Below are 12,598 nucleotides of genomic sequence, written 5' to 3'. Positions count from 1 at the left end.
GAGGATTTTCCAGAGAGTCGGAGAGATCATTGATGAAGACCAGAAAAAGCACAGGGCCCAGAACACTGCCTTGAGGAACTCCAGCCTGAATCGGAAAGGGGAGAAGAGAGAAATCCATTCAGGGCCACACGTTGACTACGACTAGAGAGGAAGTCCGCCAGCCACGCGTGGAGGTTTCCATGGATACCATATGAGGAGAGTTTGGTAAGCAGGGCGGGGTGCCAGACCATATCGAAGGGACAAGATATGTCAAGGGAGACGGCTCCGATTTCCTGTTTGGCATTGAGGACGCAGACCCGGGACGTCTGTCCAGAGTAGAGTGACCTGGTCTGAATCCAAATTGATGATCAGAGATCAAGCAATTTGAGAAGAGGAAAGAGTTAATATCAGAAGTGATTATGGATTCCATGATCTTGCTGTTTATTGGGAGCAGGCTGATTGGTCTGTAGTTGCAAGGATCTGTTTTTGCACCTTTTTGTGTAAAGCGGTAATGTTTGCTGATTTCAAAGATGCTGGCAGATGACCTTGAGCAAAAGAGAGGGTGAAAAGAACAGAGAGAGGGTGAGATAGAGCGGCAGAGCAGGATTTTAGGACCCGTGGGCTGATGCCGTCTGGTCCAGTTGCAGAATCAGAGTCGAGGTTTGATAAAAACTTCTCCACCTTATCATGAGAGAAGGACACAGAATCCAGGAGCAGCTGCATATTGACTGGGTACGGTGGGAACAGAGAGAGATGGGTTTGGGACACAAGATTTTGAGGCAAACACAGAATTGAGGCATTCGGCTTTGTCACATGCGGAGTCAGCTGTGTAGCTATTTGAGGTGAGGGAGGGGATGGAGGGGGAACAAACACCAGAAACGGATTTGACCAGACGCCACCAGGATTTGGAGGAAGGAGACAGGTTTGAGAGTTCATTCTTGAGTGTGGAGAGATTGTGCTTCCTGGCACTCCTGAGGGTAGACACACACTTGTTCCGAGCTTGGTGGAAGGAACTGAGATTGCCTTCAGTTGGATTAGCCTTCCAAGATGCAAAGGCAAGTTGTTTCAGGGCAACTGCCTCACCACAAGATTCAGTGCACCATGGACGGGAGGAAGGGTAAGTCAACTGAAGACGAGATTGGATAAATCTGTGCATGAGAGAGAGCAGCTTCTGCACTAAAAACAAATTCACATTCCCTTGGTGCTCGCATTCTCATGTGAACTGCTGTCTTCGGCTACGAATGGCAATCATATTGATGATTAATCCACCAAATTTGGTATAATTATATATTATGATGCAAAGATAAACTGATTCCATTTTGGGGTCAAGAGGTCAAGTTAAGTTACAATTACTTTTTTACTGCGATAACTTGAGAACGGCTGAAGGGATCCAAGCGAAACTTGGTGCAGGTATGTATAATGATGTAAAGATGAACTGATTAGATTTTGGAGTCAAAGGTCAAAGGTCAGAGGTCATGTTAAGTAAAAATTTATGTTGCAATGCCAACTTGTGAACAAGTGATGGGATTTTGAGCGAACTTGGTACAGCTATATATGATGTAAAGATGAACTGATTGGATTATGGCATCGAGGTCAAAGGTCAGAGGTCATGTCAGGTAAAAATGTGATAAATTGAGAACAGCTGAATGGATTTAAATCAAACTTGGTACAAGTATTATAATCATGTAATAATGTGGGCGGAGGCATTTCGGTCGACGCCGTGATGTCAAAGAGTGTCGTTCTAGTTTAATTTAAAAGCAGGGGTTGTATTTCATTCTTCATAAAGCTTAAATATTTAGTTATACTCCTTTAGAATAAGAAGCAACGGAATAAGTGACTTAATTTTTAACATTACAACAAGGCTCTTCAACTAAATGAGCCCAGTCTTACGATCTCACCTGGCAGGATGGACGAGTTACGGTTCTTGCTGATGTTACACTCTTTTTGTGCGCTGGAAAAGTGCACATGTGCTGGAGTTTCCGTCAATACCTGGAAGAACCAGAAAGAGTGCCATAAAAAATTTTGATCAAACCTTCCTCGTGGTGTTTTTATTCCCTTTACATCTGCAATCTGTATAGATTTACACAACCTATAATGTCCTTCACCTATAACCCAGACAGGTACCTCAAATCTCATACTATTTGTCTGAAACTTGAGGAAGATATTTTCCAAGGTACAATGCTCTGGTCCAACGTGGAAAATCTACGGCCTGGCAGGATTTCTTAAAGGTATGTGTGTTTGCCTCTGAGATGCATCCTGGGTGTTTGAATCCGAACACAGCTATAAACTGTCATTCTGATGTTCCGTAGACGGGGTGAGGAATCAAGGTGTGTGCCGTCCCTCTGATGGACGTTAGGTCAGAGGACCCATCTGCCAGCACGTTTGAGGGAATTAGCCTTGTTTGTTATCCCACGTAACATTGTTCAGAAACGAGAGGTGCATTTGTGAGTGGAACCTTGAACTGTCGATGCAGACGGGTTTGCCCAGAGTGGCTCGGACCCAGGAGGTGCCCCAGATAAGTGGACAGGTTGGCAGCGGGAACATCCGTCTCATGGCAACGAGCCGCCTCCAGCAGCGCTTCATGCAGAAAAATGTACTGTTCCTGGGGGATTCAGCACAACATATGTTAGATGAGGGTACAGCAGTGGCAAAGAAAAGATGGAAAGAATCTCAAAAGTTATTATATGAGATTGACCAGCTATAAACTGTCACCGCGGTGTTTCACAGGCCGGGTGATTCGTCAACGTATGTGCCATCCCTCGGATGGACGTTAACTGGGCGTCCCGTCTGCCGGTATTAGTTGGTGGAAGTTAAAGATCCTACGGTGCCCTTCACAAAGCATAGGTGAGCTATCACCAGCACCCTGGAAAAAATCCAACTTCCTGTCCTGACTTCCTGTGTCAGAGTGGCGACCCGTCCAGGATTGTAACCATGGCCAAGGAAATTGGTTTGGCAGCACAACGCTCTGTATAGAGCGTGGTTCATGATGGGATCTCTGTAGACACTCCTAGAGAGGAAGCAGTATAACCTGGTGTTACGGAGGTTACGCTTTTGATCAATAGATCATGATAATGCTGAGGGTTTCCAAGCAGAGACACGATGCCGTGACGGCTTGGTCGATGTGCTTCTCTTACTTCAGTTTGCACCAGGAAGTTCCGCTGCGTGCGGATGTGCTTCAGGAAACCCTTGATACCAATGGCTCCCTTCTCCTTCATCTGTTGCAGCATCGATGCCAGGACTATGTACGTGCCTGTACGTCCCACACCCGCACTGCAATAGAGCAAACAAACCCATCACATTTCCTTTCTCACCACATTCGTCTGCCATGGCTGTTGTATGTATCCTCAATGAAGGCAAAATTTTGGGGTAAAGTATTTGAATGAATCACAGAAAATGTACATCTTCATTTAACTTGCTGTTTAACTCCCATAAGCCCTCACTGCCCTGCTCACCTGCAATGCACCACCACAGGCCCCGGACCCACACGTCCCCCTGGCTTCTTCTTGCTTCGAGTCTGTGACTTTGATGAGGCTTGCAGTGTGGCCTGCGCTGAGGCCTGTGCTGCGGTTTGTGCTGCTGCCTGGACCGTTGTCCGTACAAAGGCCAGCAGAGGCAGAGCATGCTCCGGTGTGCCCATGTCTGGCCAGGAGGTGTATTGGAACTGGAGGACCGTTCGCTCCACTCCTCGTTGATTTGCCTGTTGAACAAGATTGCCATAAGCAACGTTGTTTGGACCTGTCGCACGCTTGCTTCGACACTATAACTTAAGGCACGTCTTCATGTGGACAAATATTAAAAAGTGAAGATGAAGATGGCGTTATTGAAGTTATTTTAGGTTTATACAGAATTGTCAGTGGGGAAAACAGATTTGTCTTACCCGGCGAGGCTTGGCGAGACGCAATGTGAAACGCCGCACGGTGTAGCAGGCCAGCGTACGAGTGGCACGCAGGGTCACGACGACTGTCCCGTATTCCTCACTGCCCTCCATCGGCCAGTAAGGGTCACATTTCCTCTGGAGGAAACAGTGGCAGCACTTTTAGCTTCCTGCAGTTACCTGTGAGCGACCATTTTGGGATTCAAAAGGTTTACCCTGTGGTCGTGCCTCATACTCAGCAAAACTTCCTCCGAAATGCAACATTTCCTTATTTGTGAGTGCACAATATAGTGGCCTAGCCGTGAGCGCACTGGTCTGACATGCTAGAGGTTGTGGGTTCAAATCAAACTGAAGGCAGCAGCAGTAAGAGCTTGAATCCTAAACTTCAGGGAAACCGAGCTCGTCTCAGCCCTCGGGAGAATCATCAGGTCACAATCAGAATGTCTATGAATATCCCAGCTGGCTCATTAATGACCTTCAAGGAGGTGGTGGTCCGCCAGCCTTGTCTGGTGTACATACGACACCCAAGCCCATACATTGAGGGTGATTCGTAATGCTGCCCCTGTAAAGTGAACACTACCCATAATCCCTCCAACTGAGTCGGACAAATAAATCAATTAATGCACAACTAATATATTATCAAATTACTTCATTCACATTTCATGAACTGCAATTTCTGAATGAAGATGTTACTGGATAGACAAGATACATTCACAAATCATTTGGATTCCTGTCCATGCGTTAAGGGATAACTTTCTCAAAATTAGGCAAGGGATACGCTTGTCCATGAAAATGGCTCGGGTGTCCGTGAATTAGTGGTTGTACTGTGTCACATATACATTGTGTGTGTTTACTCAAAGGCCATTGTCGTCCAGGGTTTCTTACAACCGTGGCATCCATTATTTCATGAGTAGTGTATCCTCGAGCTCGGCTGTCATTCCTCCGCTCACTTTTTCAATGCTTGGCGGAGTTTGAAGCAGTAAATGAGTGGTGTTAACTATTTGGATACAAACAAATACATGTGAAACTAGAATGGCACTCAGTGGATAGCATACCTCCACCAGGCTGAACAGTTTTCGTTTTGTAATCCACAGATAGGCCGGATCTGGATCCAGACCTCCAAAATGTAATCGGCTTGTTCTCGTCACCAAACTAACTCATCCACCAAGTTTTGTCATAATCCGTCCACAACTTTTTGAGCTATCGTGCTATATACACTACCAGTCAAAAGTTTTAGAACACCTCAATTTTTCCAGTTTTTATTGAAATTTAAGCAATTCAAGTCCAGTGAATAACCTGAAATGGTACAAAGGTAAGAAGTAAACTGCTTGAGGTTTAAAAAAAAAGTTTAGGTTAGCAAAAACGGGAAAATAATGTAAATTACACAGTTATATTGTAAAAAAGGCCTTCTTCAGGGAACAAGTAATGGGTTAACAACTTACAGCTGTTCTGTAACAATGTAAGTAAATTAAGCCTTGAAAGTTGATGCAAACAATTCGTACAGGTGTCCCAACCTCTGCTGATTACTTGATTACAAACCCCCTGTCTGCATAAAAGCAGTATTGGAACAGACTGTTATAACACCCTCTGAAGCATTATTTGGACAATATTGCACTGCAGGAAGTAGTATATTGCTATCATAATGGTGAGAAAAAGGCAATTAACAAAGGAAGACAGACAGACCATTATAACCCTGAAAAGTGTAGGTCTTTCCTTGAGAGAAATTGCAAAGAAAGCCAAGGTGTCAGTGAGTACAGTTTCCTACACCATCAAAAGGCACTTGGAAACTGGAGGAAACTCTGACAGGAAGAGTTCTGGCAGACCCAAAGCCACAACAGAATCAGAAGACAAGTTTCTGAGAGTCAACAGCTTGCGTGATAGGCGGCTCACAGGACAACAGCTTCAAGCACAGCTTAACACTGGTCGAAGTAAGCAAGTCTCAGTTTCAACTGTGAAGAGAAGACTTCGAGTTGCAGGTTTGACAGGTCGAGTGGCAGTAAGAAAGCCATTGCTAAGATGGCAAAATAAGAAAAAGAGGCTTCCCTGGGCCATGAAGCACCGCCAGTGGACTACTGAAGACTGGAAGTAGGTCTTACGGACCGATGAATCAAAATTTGAAATCTTTGGTTCATCACGCAGGGATTTTGTACGCCGTCGAGTAGGCGAAAGGATGGTTCCTCAGTGTGCGACACCAACTGTCAAACATGGAGGAGGAAGCGTGATGGTCTGGGGCTCTTTTGCTGGATCCAGAGTCGGCGACTTGCACAGAGTGACTGGCACCCTGAACCAAAAGGGCTACCACAGCATTTTGCAGCACAATGCAATACCCTCTGGTATATGCCTAGTTGGTCAGGGGTTCATCCTACAGCAAGATAATGACCCTAAACACACCTCCAGGCGATGTCAAAACTACCTTCGAGGAAAAGAACAAGACGGTAGGCTTCAAATCATGGAATGACCAGCACAGTCTCCAGACTTAAACCCCATCGAGCTGGTTTGGGATGAACTGGACAGAAGGGTGAAAGCAAAGAAACCTACAAGTGCAACACATTTGTGGGAACTTCTGCAACAGTGTAGGGAAGAACTTCCCGAACAATATTTGATTTCCATTGTAGAAAGAATGCCACGAGTGTGTTCGGCGGTTATATCTGCAAAAGGTGGCTACTTTGCCGAGTCAAAAATGTAAATTAAATTTTGTTAAACAAAATTATTCTATGATTTCTTTTTTATCTCCAATTGTTTATTTGTTCTATGCTTAATTTCAGAGTACATTGAGACATTAAACTGCGTAAATTTCAATAAAAACTGAAAAAATTGAGGTGTTCTCGAACTTTTGACCGGTAGTGTATCGTTTTGGGGCCCTATCACTCAGTGGTGAAGAATCACTTAATAAAATTCAAGGACCTGATCCACATCTTCACCAAAATGGAGTCATTTAGTCCGTGTCACATACCCAACCACTCCACCTAAATTTCTGCTGAATCCGTTTTCAACTTTTTGAGATATGCTGCCACCAGACAGACAGACAGGGGTGAACACATAACGTCCGTCCACCTTCAGTGGTGGAGGTAAAGAGTCAATAAACTACTCGTACTGGATTCAAAAAAACATTATTAAATAATCATGGGACTATTGACATCATATATACCCAAAATTTCATCAATTTGGGTCACATGGGGCTTCAAAGTGGTGGTACGTGATCACCCAGCGGCACATACTAATCAGGAAGCCAAGAGGATGGTATTAAATCAGAGGCGGTTTGATGAAACCACCCTCCTGCTCACTACCCAGGTAGGGCACTGAAGCCACCAAAACGGGGACGCTGGTGACCAAAATGGCACTTTCTGCCCGACACTCCTGGCTGTCCTGGAGTTTCCATGTTAATGTGGAATATAAACGGAGAGGTTTCACGAAATAAAATCAAAATGTTCAAGAAAATACAAATTCTGACAAATTGAGTCTGTCTCCAAAAAAAAGGGTCTTGGAATGGAGGTAAAACGGACATGGGAGTGATCACGAACCAAAATAACATGGACCCATCGTCTTCGACAACGAAATGATAATGCACAAACACATGACAGACACAGAAGCCATTTTCACGGATATGAGTAAGTGGAGCACGCTATAGGAAAGGTTAAAATGTGGTTTAGTTTTCACATGGCAGCAACTTGGGGTTAAATGGCATTAAAATGTGTAATGGTTATTTTGTTAATTCTCTACACATTGATTCTCTATCATCTCTCATCTCCCTCTGACCCCTCTCTCTCTCCCTCTGACCCCTCTCTCTCTCTCTCTCTCCCTCTGACCCCTCTCTCTCTCTTCCTCTGACCACTCTCTCTCTCCCTCTGATCCCTCTCTCTCTCCCTCTGACCTCTCTCTCTCTCTCTCTCCCTCTGACCCCCCTCTCTCTCTCTCTCTCCCTCTCACCCCTCTCTCTCCCTCTCACCCCTCTCTCTCCCTCTGACCCCTCTCTCATCTCCCTCTGACCCCTCTCTCTCTCTCTCTCTCTCCCTCTCACCCCTCTCTCTCTCTTCCTCTGACCCCTCTCTCTCTCTTCCTCTGACCCCTCTCTCTCTCTCCCTCTGATCCCTCTCTCTCTCTCCCTCTGATCCCTCTCTCTCTCTCCTTCTGACCTCTCTCTCTCTCCCTCTGACCCCTCTCTCTCTCTCTCCCTCTCACCCCTCTCTCTCTCCCTCTGACCCCTCTCTCTCTCTTCCTCTGACCCCTCTCTCTCTCTTCCTCTGACCCTCTCTCTCTCCCCTCTGATCCCTCTCTCTCTCCCTCTGACACCTCTCTCCCTCCCTCTGACCCCTCTCTCTCTTCCTCTGACCCCTCTCTCTCCCTCTGACCCCTCTCTCTCTCCCTCTGACCCCTCTCTCTCTCCCTCTGATCCCTCTCTCTCTCCCTCTGACCCCTCTCTCCCTCCCTCTGACCCCTCTCTCTCTCTCTCTCCCTCTGACCCCTCTCTCTCTCCCTCTGACCCCTCTCTCTCTCCCTCTGACCCCTCTCTCTCCCTCTGACCCCTCTCTCTCTCTCTCTCTCTCTCTCTCCCTCTGACCCCTCTGTCTCTCTCCCTCTGACCCCTCTGTCCCTCTCCCTCTGTCCTTTTACCAGAGGAACTGTGCACTGTGTTCACCGCTACTGCTGGAAAATCAAACATTGTATCCATAAACGGCTAGTCAATGTGGACAAATTCAAAACCAAACACTTTTATTGTTGCATAATTGGTACACCAACATTAAATAAAGGGGCTGACGTCATTTTAACAACATTTTGGTTTTGTTTTCCAAAGATTCCTTCCTAATTGGACTTTAGTCACATGGGCTGAGGTGCAATAGTGGTGGAAATGTTTTGGTTGTTAATGGAGCCGAGTGGAATTGTGGAGGAGTCACATATGAGGTTTTGCAAATGATACACAAATGGCCACGCGTGAAGGGTTAGCTGGACAGGGCCATGGCCCAGAGCTTGCCATATCGCACTAACACATTACCTCCTGGTCATCCGACCCAAATGCCTCGCAGGTTTTCATACCCTAAAAGAGGTCACAGCACAGACAAAGAGGATGCCAATCCAGGAAGTGGTGATCAACAGGTGTACTCCCTCAAGGTGATCCTTGTAATGAGGTCACGTGATGATCATGAGAAGGTGGTGTGAAGAGGAAAGTCAATTAGCCACTTACCCTTCCTTTCTCCACAAGATTGGTTATCATGATAACGATTCTGATGTCGTGTTCCCACACCATCCGCCAGAAATCGGCAAACGTGGCCTTCAGTGGGCCCTGGGTGGCGATGTAGGCCCGAGGCGCATTGTAGCCCTGTGTGGGAGGACATCGAGAATGAGCATACTTCTGTGCTTTGATAGCGAAGAAGAAGAAGAAGAAGAACAATCTCGATTTGAAAACAAGACGAATTGCATTTTTTGAAGATTTTAATTTCGAAAAACATACATATTATATTCGGGCCAATACGGTGATTGTTTATTATATTTATTATATTATCATTGAAAACTGAGATTTATTATCTTTGTTTCTTTGTTGTAGTTTGAAACACGATCATTTATTTATTCATTCATTACCATTGGAAGGATTATGTAAATACTGTGAAGGTTGCGTGTTCAGATCACGTCGGGGTCACCAATGAAGCGCGGTGCTACGCGCGCTTACTTGTATAACAAGGAGGAAGCGGACAACACGGTAAGTTTAAGAGTCTTTATTATAAGAGCTCAACTGTAGCACTGGAGCGCTCCGGGCTGCGCGCCCGGTGTATATCCCGTGGCCACGCCTACCCCTCGGGTGTGGCCGACGCCCACTTGGTGCGCGGAATGATGCCCTCACGCCAGTGAGCTTTCGTGTCCGCCACAAAGGTATTAATTTGTTGGAAACACACTGATGTGTGTGTGTGTGTCTCTGTGTGTGTATATATGTAGATATATATATATATATACGTATATATATATATATATATATATATACGTATATATATATATATATATATATATATATATATATATATATATATGTATATATATGTATGTATATATATATATATATATATATATATATATATATATATATATATATATATATATATATATATATATATACAGTATATTGATGTCCGTCCACCGTCCACACACATACACACACACACACACACACACACACACACACACACACACACACACACACACTCACTCTCTCTCTCTCTCTCTCTCTCTCTCTCTCTCTCTCTCTCTCTCTCTCTCTCTCATCTCTCTCTCTCTCTCTCTCTCTCTCTCTCTCTCTCTCTCTCTCTCCTCTCATACTTTCTAACTGATGAAAGCTGCATTAAGTACCGGTAACTAAGAAAAGCTACACAAGGTAAGCCCTTTGCTGTTTCAAACCCTACTCAAGTTCCTCCACAGCTGCAGACATTCACAGGGAGTAGGCTACATACATGAGAATCACAATGCCACACATCACCCTCAGTCACCGGACCAGTTTCATCACTTAGTTGGCACAGCGTAGACGGAAAGGCACAGCACTGAAGCTCCCAAGCATGTACAACGTGCAATGTCAAAAGCAGTTCACATAACTACCAAGACCTAGTCAAGTCTGTCACCCGTAATTGAAGGGAATAGCCAATCAGCTCTCACGTTATCAATTACCCCAGGTGGCTAAGATTATGTAAATTAACTCCTCCCATGCTCTTATAGCTGAAGAAGAGCCTAGGAGCAGTTAATTTATATAATCCTAGCCACCTGGGGCTTTCCTTGGTTGCTGTACACAGTGTGAGACTAGTAGTCAGGTTCACTATGTTAACAAATATAATATCGTTCAAAATTTTGGGAGATTAGCAAACCTGTACATTTTGGAATCATCAGAGCACGGAGAATCCAAAAATCAATGTTGGCATTTGCACAGACACCTGCATGGCCGCCATTTTGGATTTTCAAAATGGCCGCCATAAAATACATATTTCGCGCTATCTCGGCTTCTAGCCAACCTGGAAACTTAATTAAATATGCTAATCCTATGTTTTCTGGGTCAAGGAATCCAATAAAGGCCGCAAAATAGTGCTCAGGATTATAGAAAAGCAACAAACAAAGGTAATTGAAAACCATTGTGTGTATATTTGTGATATAACTGTATTACATAATAATACATGATATTGCAAGTCATTTGAAGTTATAGGTATGGGTTTATAAAGCAAGAAAGCAGCCTTGTTAGTATCAGATTGAACTTTAAGTCCTACACACAGGATCTACTAGGTCTAGACCGTTCAGGAATATGCTTTTACAGATCTTCATCACTGTCCTGAGTGTCATTTTCGCAAAGGTGTCTACGCAAATGCCAACATTAATTTTTGGATTCCTCATGCTATGAATATTCCAAAAATGTATAGTTTTGCTAATCTCCAAAATTTTTGAACGAAAAAAAAGTAGTGAACGTGACTAGGTGCACTGTGATTGGCTCCTGGCAAGCGACGTCTGTACACCCTTACAGTACCTGTTTCGCTGTTTTTCCAATTCCAAAATAAAAAGGAGAGCTACAATTAATGCACAAAAGTGGGCCTGGAGCGCATGGGTCATGGATTACCTTTTGAATACCGTTGTAGCGGTTACCGGAAGCATGACACAATCACCTTGCACCGGCCGATGACGTAACCGGCGGGCGGTTACTTGCCTGGACTCGCCCGGACGTGTCCTGACTTGCCTTGCCCGGGCGGACTCTCGATTTGCATACCACGCCCCGCTGAGAGGCGTGGCTGACTTATTTGCATACCACGCCCCGCCTGAGAGGCGTGGCTTTTGTGTGGTGAACTTTTGATAGAAATTGCCGCCCGTGTTAACGGGCTATTCAGTGCTTTTGAGTTCCTTCGAGTTGAGCTAGAATAAATAGCTCAGTGAAACTTCGTTCCTGGTGTCGTCCATTTTGTCCGGCTTTATCGTGCGAGCATAGCTCCACAATTGGTGACCCCTTTTCAAGAACATGGCGATGGAGTCATCTGTAGCTTTGAAGCTCCCTGGCTTTTGGGAATCGCACGCAGCCGTCTGGTTCGCCCAAGCGGATTCTCAATTCGCCCTGCGGAACATTACGGAGGACACGACGCGCTACCACCATGTGGTCTCCGCGCTCAACGCCTCCCCCGCTGCCCGGGTCCTGAGCTTCCTACGGAACCCGCCGAACGCCGACAAATACGGCGCGCTCAAAGGCCTACTCCTCGGTGCGTTTGGACTCACGGAGACCGAACGTGCGCGACAACTGCTCGACCTTCCGGAGCTGGGTGAGGCCCGTCCATCCGAACGCATGGAACACATGCTTGCTCTACTCGGTAACCACAGGCCAGATTTCCTCTTCCGCGAGCTGTGCCTCCGGCAGCTATCCGGGCAGGTACGATTAGCTTTGGCTAATTCGCCCATCACGGACCCTCGCGCCCTGGCCAAGGAGGCCGATAAATTTTTCTCGGCCAGGCGACACGTCGGAGCTGCCGCCTGGAACCATGGGCCGACCGAGGCAACACCCGCGCCACCACCGGCCGAGTTAGCGCCACTGGCGGCAGCGGCCGCCGCGACGCCCCGTCGACCGAACCCGAAGCGACCGCCGGAGCCTCCACCAGAGCGGACCATGTGCTACTACCACGCCAGGTTTGGGCAGAAGGCCAGAACGTGCCGCCCACCGTGCACTTTCGGCAGGTCGGGAAATGACCAGGCCGGCGCTCGCTGCCTGCCATGAGCGTCGGCCATTCAGGCAGCCTTCTGTTTATT

The 12,598-nt window shown here is 46.1% G+C and overlaps 1 protein-coding gene across 1 annotated transcript in view; it reads right to left on the bottom strand.

The window, feature by feature from the left end:
• LOC137417514 (receptor-type tyrosine-protein phosphatase gamma) overlaps window positions 1-12,598 on the bottom strand; it is a 251,412-nt gene that overhangs the window by 40,609 nt on the left and 198,205 nt on the right. Inside the window, exons 21-26 of the mRNA XM_078769966.1 lie at window positions 9,033-9,167; window positions 3,857-3,991; window positions 3,432-3,676; window positions 3,114-3,249; window positions 2,435-2,581; window positions 1,878-1,968 (exon numbers count right to left, since the gene is read on the bottom strand). Of these exons, the coding sequence (XP_078626092.1) occupies window positions 1,878-1,968; window positions 2,435-2,581; window positions 3,114-3,249; window positions 3,432-3,676; window positions 3,857-3,991; window positions 9,033-9,167 (889 nt within the window). The remainder of the gene's footprint in view (window positions 1-1,877; window positions 1,969-2,434; window positions 2,582-3,113; window positions 3,250-3,431; window positions 3,677-3,856; window positions 3,992-9,032; window positions 9,168-12,598) is intronic.

Source organism: Myxine glutinosa, chromosome 1 (genome assembly GCF_964187855.1).
Source record: "Myxine glutinosa chromosome 1, kmMyxGlut1.1, whole genome shotgun sequence".
NCBI lineage: Eukaryota > Metazoa > Chordata > Myxini > Myxiniformes > Myxinidae > Myxine > Myxine glutinosa.
Note: the sequence above shows the minus strand (reverse complement) of the source record. Positions and strands in the feature narration are given on the sequence as shown.